The 13978-nt window shown below is 36.4% G+C and overlaps 1 protein-coding gene across 1 annotated transcript in view; it reads left to right on the forward strand.

Moving 5' to 3' along the window:
• The window catches only part of LOC309684146 (pleckstrin homology domain-containing family A member 5-like), a 70610-nt gene extending 62163 nt beyond the window's left edge, over positions 1-8447 (forward strand). The window contains exons 22-26 of the mRNA XM_082498173.1: positions 1245-1403; positions 2719-2846; positions 3692-3837; positions 5029-5133; positions 8221-8447. Coding sequence (XP_082354299.1) covers positions 1245-1403; positions 2719-2846; positions 3692-3837; positions 5029-5123 — 528 coding nt within the window. The 3' untranslated portion in view covers positions 5124-5133; positions 8221-8447. The remainder of the gene's footprint in view (positions 1-1244; positions 1404-2718; positions 2847-3691; positions 3838-5028; positions 5134-8220) is intronic.
• Positions 8448-13978: the final 5531 nt, after the last annotated feature.

Genomic DNA, 13978 nt, shown 5'->3' on the forward strand with positions numbered 1-13978 from the left:
GAAATCAGTGCTGCATGGATGAGAAAAGAAATGTACAGAATAAGTGAGAACGTGTCTGAATTGAATATTTAACTAGTAGTCTGTGCTAAAAAGTAATTTTTTCTATCATATCTTTAATTCTTCCAGAATGCTGTTTGGCAAAAGTCACAAGATGAGGTATTACACTATTGTAATAGCTCTTATTTTTAAAAGCATAGTTTCTATGGCTGTTGATTTTTATACAGAAAAATGGGGCAATGGCATTAACTGCCGGAAGTATTTTTGACTGGAGTTTGCTTTTTTTAAGAATTGGAGGAAAAAAGGGAATCTATAAACAACCTAATGTGTAATTTTTAAGTGATTACCAAAATACAAAAGGAAGTTGCTTCACAATTATTATTGTTTGGGACAAGTGTATGTTATGGGCGCATACTTTTGTTAGGAAAGTAAAGAGATTGATTTGTGAACTTGCTTACATGGAATTTCCTTTTCATAGAGTGCATGTGCTAAATCACAGGAATTCAGTCACAAGATTTATTACTTTCATAGCTCCTATTTTTCTCTACCCTACCACTTAGTTTCATAAGACTTATATGAACCTCACTTCAGTTCAGTTTGCTACTTTGCCAAGAAAATGTTCGCAGTTCACAATCTTCAGTCACCTCTACCATCCTTCCTCAAAATGTTTATATCAAATTATTCTCTGTGCAATGGATTTATTTTTTTTAAGGAATAAGTGATATCCTCTGCCATTATCAGTTGCTATGTTGTCCTCTGTGAAATCAGTTAACAGCATAGGCTTGGAAGATACCCAAGATAATTCAACAAAGTGCACGTAGGTACTGAGAGCAGACTTTTATCCATCTTTTTTTTTAACCAGGAAAAGCTATTTAAAAAAAAAAAAACAATGGTGCTTATGAATGCAAGTAAGAAAGCTCCTAAGCCTGTGTGTGACTGAGCTAAATATGAATGGAATTTCAGAAGATAAAGTTGACTAATAGAAATGCTGGAGATTTGGGGGGAGGGAGAGAAAGTACAATAATCTTACAGAGAAAAAAATTATTAGACAGGCTGAACTGTTTTGAACGGTAAAAAAATAAGAAAATTCTATGTCCTTAACAATTTCCATTTTCCTTATTGCAATGTGGTATGCTTAAGGTTTTTTAAATAATATTTTATCCCAGTCAGAGGACAGTGCAAGACTCAGAACTGAGATTGTGGTACCTTTTTTAAGAATATGTCTATGTATCAATTTTGTTCCACAGAATCGAAAAAAGGATGATACTGTATCTAATAACATGAAGGAATTAGAGAGCACAAGTAAAGAAAATAATTTGAAAGAAAATAATGAAAGTCCTACAGAAGAAATAGTGCAACTAAAGCATGATGGAGAACAAGAACATAATTCAGGTTTTACAAAAGAGGTACTAAACTGTCCTTTATTGCACTGTTCATCAGCCTGTCTTGCAGTAGAAAAAGATTTTGAGCTACAGACAGCAGAGTATGAGAAATTGAGCCTGTTCCTTTCACTTGGAAGATTAAGATATCTTTTTGGATATAACAAATATTCTATAGAGAAGCACAAAATTGTATCAGACCTGTCTATAGCTGAGATATTGAATTTTCTTGTATATGGTCTTCCTAAATTTCATTTTACGTAACTTTATCTGTTACTATCTTGATTGGAAAATCACAAAATTATGGTCTTTAATTCTTTGGAAACAAAACCGATTCCGACGCGTCTTTAATAATTGTTAATCTGTTCATTGCTTAGAATATCCCCATGTAGTTTTTGATAATCATTTGATACACTTGAATTTTGTTTGGTTCGCTTTAGTGCATCAAATAGTTTATAGGAAGCAGAATAAAGCCGACACAACAATTCATACATGGAAGTAGGCAGTAACTGTAGTTTATGCTGTTTGGTCACAGGATCGATACCTGTCTTGAAATAGGCTCAGATTCACTTGGCAGTGAGTTACCTTGGTGTTTCTGGTACTAAGGTGCCCTCAACACTCAGCAACAGAAGACTGACTGTGAAGAGCAGATGACTCGAGTTGTTTCAACATAATCATGTCCTGCTTATAGTTTAATTTGGTTTTTAAGTCTTGTGTAGAATTTTTTGCTTGTTTTCTGTCCGTATTCGTTAATTAATCACCCTTTGCCTTTCCTTTTCCTCACCCATTTTTCCTTTTGTTTTCTTATTTTATATTTAGCTTTTTTAAACATATGTCTGATGGGGAATGGTATAAAATCGAATAGCTAACATCTGTTGTTATTCTTTAAAAACACTATTTCTATTGAGAGCCTGTTGCTTTGTTAGGTATGCAGCTCTCTTAAAGGAAAATTATATAATACACTTACATTTGTTATATGTAATCAGACTTTTAAGAGCAGTGTTCAGGCTCATCAGCAGTATGTTCCAGTAGCTGGAATCTCTGTTGGCATTATGAAGAGAGGGATAGCATGAAAAAGTAGGCTGCAATCCAAAGAGCTCAGATAAGTTCTGGAAGTTATTAAGCCAAGCCCTGTCCATTGGCTCTGGTATAAGTTTCAGGGTAACTGTATTAACCTGAATGGTATTGATAAAAATTTCTTAAGTTATGTAATTCTGAGTTACTAAGTATACATGATGGCAAAATTTGTCTGTTAATAAAACTGTTTCCTGATACTGTATTTCTCATCTACCACTTGGTATGTGTTACAGCTTTTTGTTTCATTATTTCAATTTTTTTATAGCTGACAAAAACTGATGATCTTTTATCAGATACATATGTTGTATCTGACTCAAAAGAAGTGAGTAATGAAGAGAAAGCAGAAAAGGAAAAGAAAAATAAATTGGAAGAAACACATGATGGTGATATAAGGTAAAAATAAAACAAGATGTTCAGAGGCTATTTTAAACTTCCACATTGTATTTATTAGCTTAATGGACCAAGCAACTAATGAAATACTGTCGTAAATACTTATAAGGTATATTTATATGTTTTTAGGGCTTTTACACATAAAGAAATCTAGTGAGAAACCTAACTGCTGTGGGGGTTCAGTAAGAGATGATGAGTTGGTGGGAGGAACACTTTATTTTCGAGTGTTGCCCCAGTTAGAGTATGTTCATAATCCTTGCTTTGGGATACAAAATGTGTTTAGTAATGTCAGTTTAAGCTCTGTATCAGTTTATTATGGAAGCTTCAGCCAGAGCTTCCATAACAAGCTCTTTACGTCTGCTATTTAGGAAAACATCATATTCAGGAGCAGAATAAACAGCTTATTCTATATTTCCTGTTTTAACTTTTATTTCACTATTTTGGAGTATTGCAGAATTAGAGGAATATTGTGTCCTGGATATTCCTCTTTAAGGATTCATAACTTTATTATAAGTTGCGCTGCAGATCCTAAGTGGGTTCTTACATTAGGTCATAACTTTTTCACAGCACTCTTCACCCTTCAGCTAAATAGCTATCACATGGTAGTAAACTGCATGAGTATGTAAAGGAAAGGAATTCAGTTTCCAGTACTTTTTTCTTTTTTAAAAAACATCTAATTTTACAAGGTAGAAGGGTTTCAAAATACGTGCTTAAATTACGTTACACAAACTTGCAAGTTGCAACTTTTTTATTAACAGAAGAATATTAAATAGTAACTCCTACACTTAGTGGTTAACACCTGAAATTAAGTTAGAGTGAGTTCTAAACGCCGTGCTTTTTTCAACCAGCTTGCAGAGTGTGACCACAGTTGCAAACCACAAACCCAAAACCAGCTCAGAAGAAAGTGAAGCAGTTAGTGTTCAAGAACAAGGAGGGATTATTTCTTCATTTGAATTAGCAGCACAGTCTTCAAAAGGAAATCAGGCAACAGCAGGTAGGGAAAAGAGTTTGACTGAAGCACAACTTATACAGTACATATGTAAAACTTTATTTCATTTTGATCGTGTCTTTTGATGCTCTGAAACCCTTGCGAATTGAAAGTGCTGAACTAGTCTAGATGTCAAGTGTATGATTTTATGACATAGAGAAGAATAGTTTCCCAGCGGACAACTACAGAAATTCCATTTTCCTGAGGTTTTAATGTAGATTTTATGGTTGCATTTAATTCGGGGAATTAAATAACTATCGCCAGAAATTGAGTGATACCATAGTTGTTGGTCGGAGCAAATCATTCCCTATTCATCTTGTAGAACAGCATCTCAATCCTGGATACGTATAGATTATTTACCCTTACCTCCTTGATCATGGATGCGCAAGATAGAGGAATCCTTGTGAGTTTCCAATATATCTAGCAGATTTTGAACTAGCAAGGTGAAGACCCCAGTTTGGTCATGTTTTCTGGAGTGAGAAAGATGAAGAAATAGAAAACACTAGCTGACTGGTAAAATGGCTGGTGGTGTTCTACTTTGCAAGAAGAGAAGGCTGGAGTAAAACTAAATTGTTTGCAAAGGGAAAAAAGGGGGGGGGGGAGTGTTTAGGGAAGGAGGAAGGAAGAAGATAGAATTTAAGACATTATTAGGATATTTGGTGATGGGAACGGTTAAGTAAGCCAAATGGTTCAATTTATGGATATAAAAGGTGACCTGGACCTTTGTAGTGCAGTCAGCAGTCCTTTCTGTGACTTGATAATCAAAACCAGAACTTGTAAATATGTTTTATAGTGCTGAGCAGAATAAGAAATGCTTAGTTAATCTGAGCTGGGATATAAAGGTGGGTCTGGGTGTATGCCGATTAGTTAAATTTTACTTTTTTTTTTTTTATTTTTAAATCTTTGCAACATAAATAACACATCAGCATTCATGTGTCTGCTGTTTATTCCTTAGGTGTTCTACTAGTCATTTATAGCACTGAATAATGATCTTTCTTGAGAACAGCTATGCTCTCCCCTGAACTTGTGCTAATTGTGCTGATCAGATTTTAAGTCTTTACTTATGTAACATTCATTTGGTTCTGCTTATATTTCTTATGGCTTGAAATGGTGATTTTTCAAGTTTATATTTATTATGTCTTGAAATCGTGACTTCTGTAACTTGTATTCTTATTTATCTTGCTGTATGACTCGCAGTGAAAAGTTTGCCTTCTTCACCAGAATCGTCATTGTCACCAGCTCCATCTACACAGACACAGCTCACAGAAGGATCACATTTCATGTGTGTATAGTTACAAAGAAGTACGTCTTTTTTTCCCACCCCTCCTGCCATTTTCCTAATATTTTTCTAAGTATATGTATTCTAGTTATTTTTCCGAGAAACATCTGTAGACAATACTTGGCAAGACAAAGTTATCTGCAATGTCAAATACAAACTAACCAGAAAACAAAACAAATACACGTATCGATTTGCTTGCCAGTAATGTATTCTCTGTCCAAATACAAAGAGAAAGGACTAATTGGCTTATCAAGCACATTCGCCACAACTGGCAAGATAATAGCCCTTTGAATTACATGAGAGACCTAAGCTGTTACAAAACATGTACCCAGTTAAGGTATGAGCATCAGTGCTCAGGTGCAAATGAATATCGATGCTTCAGTCCTGGTACTGGCAACTAGAGCTAGATCTCTTAGTGATGTATAGTGGGGAATGGTCTAATGGCCCAAAGAGTTTATGGCTTAAGACATAGATGAATGAGGAATGACAAACAGCAAGGGAAAAAATAAGGGTGGAAGAAATGTAACAATTACAAAACTTTTTTTTTTTTTTTTTCTTTCTTGCTATAGAAATAGCCCCACACAGCTTCTCTTCCCTTGTCATAGTAGGTGATTTCTTCTAGGAATAAGTTAGAAAGCATGAGTTAGGCTAGATTTGCATGTCCTTACCTGTGGTGTTGCCTACTTGAAGAATGGAAATAAAAGTAAGCATTATTTGCTTATACAAGTGTTGAAAGAAATTAATAGGATACCAATGTGAATGCTTCAGCACTTTACCAGCGTTTACATCAATCTACATTTCTTTGTTGTCAGGAAGTACCTGTTTAAATAAGCTTTCTACTAAAAGATTAAACTTTGTTGCAATAGTAATGTTAAATGCCATAGCTAACGTAACTTAAGACTTAACTTTAAAATCGAGAAAACTTTAAAACTGAGGTGTTTTCAGTCATTTAGCATGAGGAGATCTGAAAATGGTTCCCCCCCTGCCCCCGTTTACTGTCCCAATCTGTATTGCCAGGCTTTTGTCTCAGCAAAATTAGAATTATTCATTACAGGCACCATTCTTGTATGAATTATGGCCAGGAAACTATTTATCTTCTTTAAAAAAAAAAAGGGAGGGAGGGGGGATTATTTTCATCTTTTTTCTCCTTTTGAGAGAGTGGAAGATGCACTCCTTACATTCAGTACTGACACCTGACACCCGTGTTGCTGGCTTCCTGATGGATGTGCTCTGTCATGATTAGGTTTAGCTTGGACTTTTGTAATTTTATTCAAATATTTTATTACAGGACTATTTAAAAAAGATAAGTGGGACTATTTATTTTTTCTGGAAATACTGATTTGTGTTAATGTTTTCACTTTCACTGTAAAAATACACACGTGTTTATCATACATCTTTTTAAATAGGACAAATATTACCCCATCAACTCAGTTTCGGGTCAGTAATGAAACTGAAAGTGCACTGCTGAATTCTGTCCATAGCCACAGCACGCATGTCTTGAAAGGGGAAGCAAACTATAATGTCACCAGAAATTTTTTACCAATCGCATTAAGTTGCTTTCAGCTCTTGACATCAGCTTCAATCAGCAAGTTTTTTTTTTTTTAAAAAGTATTTATGCTAAATGTGAGATTAGCAAAAGTGAAGCACTTATGTAGTGATCTGCTTTGTAACTTAATGCCCAAGCCTTGACATCCCACAGGGTGGTGTATCCTCATATGTAATACTGTAGCTGTAACACTTCCACGTTAAGTACGATTCTACAAATAGGCCTTAATTGCGTATGACAAAACGGTGCATCTGGGATGGCGCTTGTAAAACTAATGCTCTGCTTACACGTGCCTCGCTATAATGAAGCAAGGATCCCAGAACTTAAAATACCGGCCCTTTTGGCTGTTTAGTATTTGAATTGAGTTGGGAAAAGTATTCAGCTATGTGCATATACGTTCCACATTTCTTCGCCGCGCTCAGTGCCTCTGTTGTTTGTTTCCTAGGAGCTCCAAAACAAATTCATGCCACAAGCTGGGCCTAGTGTAGGTAGGAGATACGTGAAGCGTAGTCTGCTCGCCTGCAGTATTTACTGCCCCTCGCCTTGAGGGGCTGCCCTTCCAGCATTCCAGTGTCTCGCGCTTTGTTGAAAGATAGGTCTTTTAACGAGCAAGAGCTCAAGTGTCTCTCAGACGCAAGAAATCCTGTGCGGCAGAGGGAACTTCAGAGCTGCAGGACCAGCCCTGTTCATATGCAACCAAATTTTTCAGGCAGCATCTGGAAAATGTATGGTAGATTTCAGAGAATAATGAGGTAATACCTATATTTGGCTTTTACGGTCAATTAGTAAAATGATACTCTTGGCACAACGCCAGGGGAATTTGGCATAGGAAATTGGTGGCATAGGATATTGTAGGACTAAGGAAAAACCCATTAACACAAAGCCATTTTCTTTGTCACGGCTCTTGCTTTGCAGGGACAAATCTGGATGTGTACCACTAACATTGTTACGTTTTAAGCACTACATTTACACTGAGTAATGGAGGGATAATGAAATTTTATACAGCACCTGGATCAGAAAACTCAGAAACATTTTTACTAACGACCTGTTAAAAGCTATTTGTAGAAGTCCTTTCAGCAATTACCAAAATGCAGCGAGCTCTGGGTGGAGCACTTGAACTTCAGAACACCTTACAGCTACGCTGCCATTGCGGTGTAGCGACTGAACAATACTGCATCCCTCTTGAAACCGTGCCTGTCATTTGTAAGAGCAATTCGGGTCTTTGCTATTATTACCGGTTTTATATGAAGAGCATTTGGAGATGGCCACGTGCAACAGGATAAAACTCTCAGAATAAACAGGCTTTCATATGAAGTTGTGTAAATTTGAAGAAAGCTTGCTTTTGCTTGTTGCTGTCGAAGTATCTTGACAGCAGTATTATTCATCGGGAAAATCGATTTGGGAAACAACTGATTTTTAAAATACTTTATTATGTTCTACACCGTTGATAATTACTGCTAGGATGAGGTCAGAAATTTCTTGCTGTGTTTAATCCCAGGAGTTGCTTTATACGATATCCTGTTGTTGCTAAAATAGAGTAACTTAATCTATGTCTGTCTTTCAGCACTAATGGCTTCTGTTGAAACAATTCATGCCTGAGATGTATGGACCTGACCTATGAAAATATGAGAAGATGTTGTACAGTATATTTTAAATCTATGAAATTCATAGTTCTGATGCTTTTGGCCACAGAGCATCATTTTATCACTTCCTGGAAAATGTTTATTCCAAGAGAGCTTTAAATGGCCCACATGTACACTCAACAACCTTCAGATTGTTCTCCCGATACCAGCTTGCTGCTATGATTTCTGTGCACATAAAATAAAGGTTCTTTTTAATGTGCAGCCTACAGTCAGAACTTTATTTGATATTCTCCAGAATTTAATGTTCTTTTAATTATGGATCATATAAGTTTACTTTTTTGCTTCTTTTAGATGCATAACTCGGTTAATTTTACATATCGCCACTAAACTTGTTTTACACTTTTTAAATGCTACAACCTATTGTTTTAACATTCTATTTGTAAAATTTTTATATATATATACATATAGGTATATTTAAAATGTGCCATTTTTATTATTGCTTAGTAAAATATGTCAAGTTTCTGCTGTAATTATTTCTTGGTCAGGTTGCAATGTCAGCAGTTACTGCCACACTTCTGTCAACATATACATTAATGTTAGTGGTTACTTTTTCTTAAATAAAATGGAGTGTAGGTATTTTGAGGTACTGGGCTTTTCCTTCGTTGGGTTAGGGTGTGTACAGCAATAAGCAGGTTTTCGATCCAGTACTTAGTTTGTGTACAAATGTAATTATGTTCATTGTGTATATATTATACAATGAGCACATACGATGTAAGTATAAGAAGCCACTTATTATTGTTCAAATACGAATGTTCATATCCCATTTCTTTTATATCATATTAAATAAATGTTGATGTTCTTAAGGACTTGTATGGTTAGTATTTCTTCCAGCGAACAGATGTCACACTGTGTTCCACCTTTTGATGTGGGGAATGCAACAATTCTTATCTCATTGGCGACACCACCTGTCAACCAGAGTAGCAGTGACAGACTCTTAAGAGACTCCAGTCTTCCTCAACGGGAAAGAATAAGGCTGCAACACAGAACAAAAAGACAACCCGAGACTGAGACGCAAGAAATACAGGTTCAGCTCCTGCCTCTCCCAGACTTGTACTGTGATGTTGGAATAATCACTTAGTCATTCTGTGCCTCCGTTCCCTGCCTGTTTACTTGAGAGGTAATAGCCTGTCTTATGGGGGTGTGGTGAGTTTCAATATTTGCAAATGTTGAACGCCACGTTCAGTGGGGTTAAGGAGAGAAGTATGATGATTCCTTGAGGCTTTGACATCTGCAAAGCATCTTCCAGAAACCGAAAGAAAACCTGAAATAATTTGTCAAGTGTCATCATGCTACAGATGTTACTAGCTTGACTGTTCCATCTCACACATCTGTCTGAATTTGCCTGAGACAAAAGAGGTTTAGAAAAGACCCATGAAAAATGAAAAGATTTAAGGGAAAGCTTTTGGATCTAGGATGTAAAGCTAAGAAATCTTTTAGAGGTTCAGGCAACTGCTGTGTGCTTCGGTGCATGTGTGTGCCATAAGTAGTAAGGCAAGTTTCATAAGAAGATGACTGGCAGCTCCTGTTGTGCTTTTTTATCATACAAATCGTATCCTGTTCAAGTTAATATTGTTGTACTGGAGACTATATCCTTCAGTGTGCTTTTCCATAGAGGAGTGCCTGAGATAGACACACAGCTTGAACTTGACTCTTTATCGTTACCCCCCTAAGTATGAGGCTGTGTTCGTTGCACTCTTCTGCCACTCACAGCTCTTCTGCCAGTTCTTCCTGCGGCTCTTTGCCACAGAGTATGCTGTCTGTCTACCTGTTGTTTCACCAGTTTCTTTGAAAAGTGAAGAAATAGGAAGCAGAAATGAGCAGCAGAGCTTGGAGGGTCATATAGAAAGAAATGGCTGAAGGAAAGAAAGCGAATCATAACGCAGGCAGACAGCATCCAGCTGAAAGTTTGACCAAATAGCCTTTCTTCTTTTTTTGGAACAGTAGCCCCAAATTAGTGCATCCTTCCATCCAAAACATAGAGCAAAGAGGAGGAACGTGATTGGGTTTTTTTTGTTTTTTTTTTTTTAATTGCTCAGCCAGCTGAGGTTTAAGTTCAGTGGCATCACTGGAACACCTGGGGTAAAGCAAATAGGACGCACTGTGTTCTCTCCCCAACCCTTCTAGAGAGAGCTGTTCAGCTGTCAAGCATTGCAATCTCTTTCTGTCCTTGCTGCCAAGAAAAGAATTGCAACCAATAAAGGAAAGAATGACTAAGTGGTTTTTGGACATTTATAGATCTTGTCTGTGTTTAAAGCAGTTGTCAGTTTGGTATATCTGTGAAATATGTGCAGTTTATACTGAAGCTGGGGGAGGGTGGGAGAATTAGCAAGTTTTTGCTGGTATAACTGTTGGCAAAGACAGTAAACATAAATGATGCGGGAATGTAGTAATGCTCATAGACTATAATTTCACTTTCTGTGGGCACTTGCAGCAAAGACTTGCAGTTTCATTGGGTGCTCTATTTTTTTGTGTCTTACAGAAAAAATGTATGGCTTTGTGTTATCACAGAGCATCTACCGTCTCTTACCTCATCAGAATAACACATCCCAGTGATCATACTCCTGAGGTATAGAAATATCAGAATACTGATATTGTCAGCCTTCCAACATCTATTTTAAGTTTGTATCTAGGATATTTTTATATTTCTGATTGCTTTATTGGCTATTGCACTGACACTTGTATATATGGAACATGTGCTTTTTTTCAAAAGCAAGAGTCCTTAGGAATAATGCAACACATTCTCTACAGATGTTCATGCTTTTCAGAACCAATTACATCTATTTTTGTCTTTTGTTCACCAGAGAATGTGATTCTTTTAAGTCCCTTAATAAAGTGACATTACTCAAAAAGTTATAGTTGGTGTCTTGGCAGTTTTTGTATGTCGTGGACTGGCTCAAAGAGAAAGACCTCACCAGGCAGTTGAAACCCAAACCCTGTTTATATTATTACTGAGGGGAAAAAGTAGTCTTCAGTTAATATTTCCTCATAAATAGATCTGTCATAAAATGAATCCAATAAGGTTCTATTTTCAGGAAATCGGAAAAAAATTGAACAGTTAATTTCTATCTAAATCACTTTAATTGGACAGTCTGGGAAAGAATTATTACCCACCCTATTGGATCCACTAGATGTAGTAACCAGGAGTTACATACATAAAAAACATTAATGGATGACACTGTTAGTAATAGATCTACTAAATTCTCTAGTTCTTGGATTGGTGGTTTAAGTTATATCCTGGTTTAGTAAAGCAGCAGAGTGGAAGATCTTTAATCAGTGCTGGTGCTGGAAAACTCTTACCCCAAACTTTTCATTATATTGTAACAATAAGGTGGTAGGTTGTTTTCCTTTTGCAATAAAACAAACCATAAGTAGTACTCAATCAGATCTCAGAAGTGGGGCATCGTGTCTCTTCTGCACAATACTTTTTTGTTCCTGTCATCCTGGATTTTGCTATACTTATTTTCTTAAGTTATTCAAGGGTAGTTTTATCTTATTTCTGTTTGAATCCTCAGTTAAAATGATATTTTCCATCGTTTGGAAATTTGACATTTAAATGGCCAGTGAACAAATTGCCTATACCTGGCATTAATAATGTATCTGAAACAATTTAACTTTTTTAAGGATGCACGTGAAGATAACAATGCAATATCTGGCCTTCATTTCTTCTAAAGAACATTATATACACTTGCTGTTATATCCTTGGAGCTGTTTAGCTTGTCCATATGGGAACGCTGAAGAAGCTGCTACAAAATAAAATGGAATATACTGGTGGCTGAAAGCAAACGTCTGGCCCAGAATGAAGGCTGCAAGCAGCTGCTTTCTGAACTTGACACGCACAACTTGTTATCCAGCTGTTCCAGATGTGTCAGTATTCAAATGTTACTTCTGGAATGAAGTTTTTGGTGTTTTTTTTGTGCTGTTTCTTCATTCTGTCCTATGCCAAAGAAAATGTTTTTAAGGTCTGTCTAAATATTATCTGGCCGTAGCTGTGAAACTGCAAGCCACTCTTAATTGTAGCTATGGGTAAGTAACATCACCGCAGTGGTTGCTAATTGGCTTATGTGGCAGTCTTGCTATGGATGTCTTTAAGAACACTTATTTAGGCTGGGATAGGTTCTGTTTGGAATAAAAGAAAAAGCTGTAAGCAAATGGTGCTGTTTCCAGTGGACTGCTTTAGAGTATATCAGGACAAAACCAGATGTTGATCTCATTAACTTCTTTATTGCTGAAACCAAACCTAAAATAAGGAATTCATTTTTTTGTCAAATTCTATCCAGATTCCTGTTCTATGGAAAAGGAATACTTCAAAGAATTTCAGACTAAAAATAGAAACACCCTCTTCCTCTTTTGAAGGTGAAATGAGTACTGTTAAAAAAAAAAAAAAAAAAAAATAAAAAAAAGGCAGACCCCTGCAGGTTTAACTTTATAAGTAGAAGAAGCAAGACTTACTTGTGGCCTAGAGAACTGGTCAATGAAAACTTTCAGAAAAATACCTGATCCTCATCTGTTGGCATCTGGTAGTTTTTCTGAATCACGGTGAAGTGACTGGCACTGCCCAGGACTCTTCTGCAACTTTAAATCCACTTCAGCCCAATGTGTAAAATATTCTGCATTCCTTGTATGGAGAACAATGCCTTATCCATACAACAGCTGTCTGTCCCTACATAAGCAGCTGAATCCAGGCCACCAGTTTCTTGCTTGAAATCCCTAAAAACTGCAGGTCCTTAGCATCTTGAAAGATCAAGCTCAAAGCATACTGTGTGAGGCACCCAACATTTCAAAGTAACTTACATGTGAATCTCCTTTATTTTCAGCTATAGATTCTATCTGGAGGACAAAAGATTTTGGTTTGTTTTTTTTTTTCCCAAAGTACTAGTCGCATTGCTTAGGAATCAAATAATTAGTAGGTACAAACAAATATATAATTTATTTGAGAAAATTGTCATTAATTGACAAAAGTATGTTTCAAAGCGATTGGAAAAAAGCTGCAAAATTCAGCAACTCTCAATTCATAAAAATCACCTCTTCACAATATGAATTTCTGCTGAGTCTTGACACTGATTACATGTGTAGTTGACTGTTCTGTATTGTGCAAGTTTCTTCCTGGTGAAATCCCAAGTCAGCAAGAACGTGGAGGCCGTTTCAGATGTTTTAGCTTTAAAGATGAAGGATTTCTATTTTTTCTTAATATTTTCATGCTCATCCACCAATCTTTGAAACAGACAATAGTGGCTATTGCGTTTAGTCTTTTTATACGCAGAAATGGTCATATCTAGACAAATAGAAAAAAAAAAAACAACTGAGCTTTCTGATTAATGTTTTCTCATATTTGTGACTGCTGCTATTTCATGTTTGATTTCTGGCTGCCTGGAGACTGTCTCGGAGGGTTTACACATGCAAGGGCTGGTACTGCACGGAAACCAACTTGTGTACGGGTGAGGGCTAGCTGAAGGTGTCATTACGTGAGCTAGGAGATTGCCTGGAAACCTGGGATTCTTTGATCTAAAGCACCTTTGGATAGCATTTTTTTGCCGTTTCCTTAGCCTATGCCGACATACCTACAATACTTTGTATCTACCGTTTCTGGTATATTGTGCCTACAAATAATAAATATTTTTAATAAAGACAAAGTGCCTGGATAATGTGTGAGATCCTGATCGCTATTTACAAGGTAGCAGT

This window comes from Vanellus vanellus, assembly GCF_965231255.1.
Source record: "Vanellus vanellus genome assembly, chromosome: 1".
Classification (NCBI taxonomy): Eukaryota; Metazoa; Chordata; class Aves; order Charadriiformes; family Charadriidae; genus Vanellus; species Vanellus vanellus.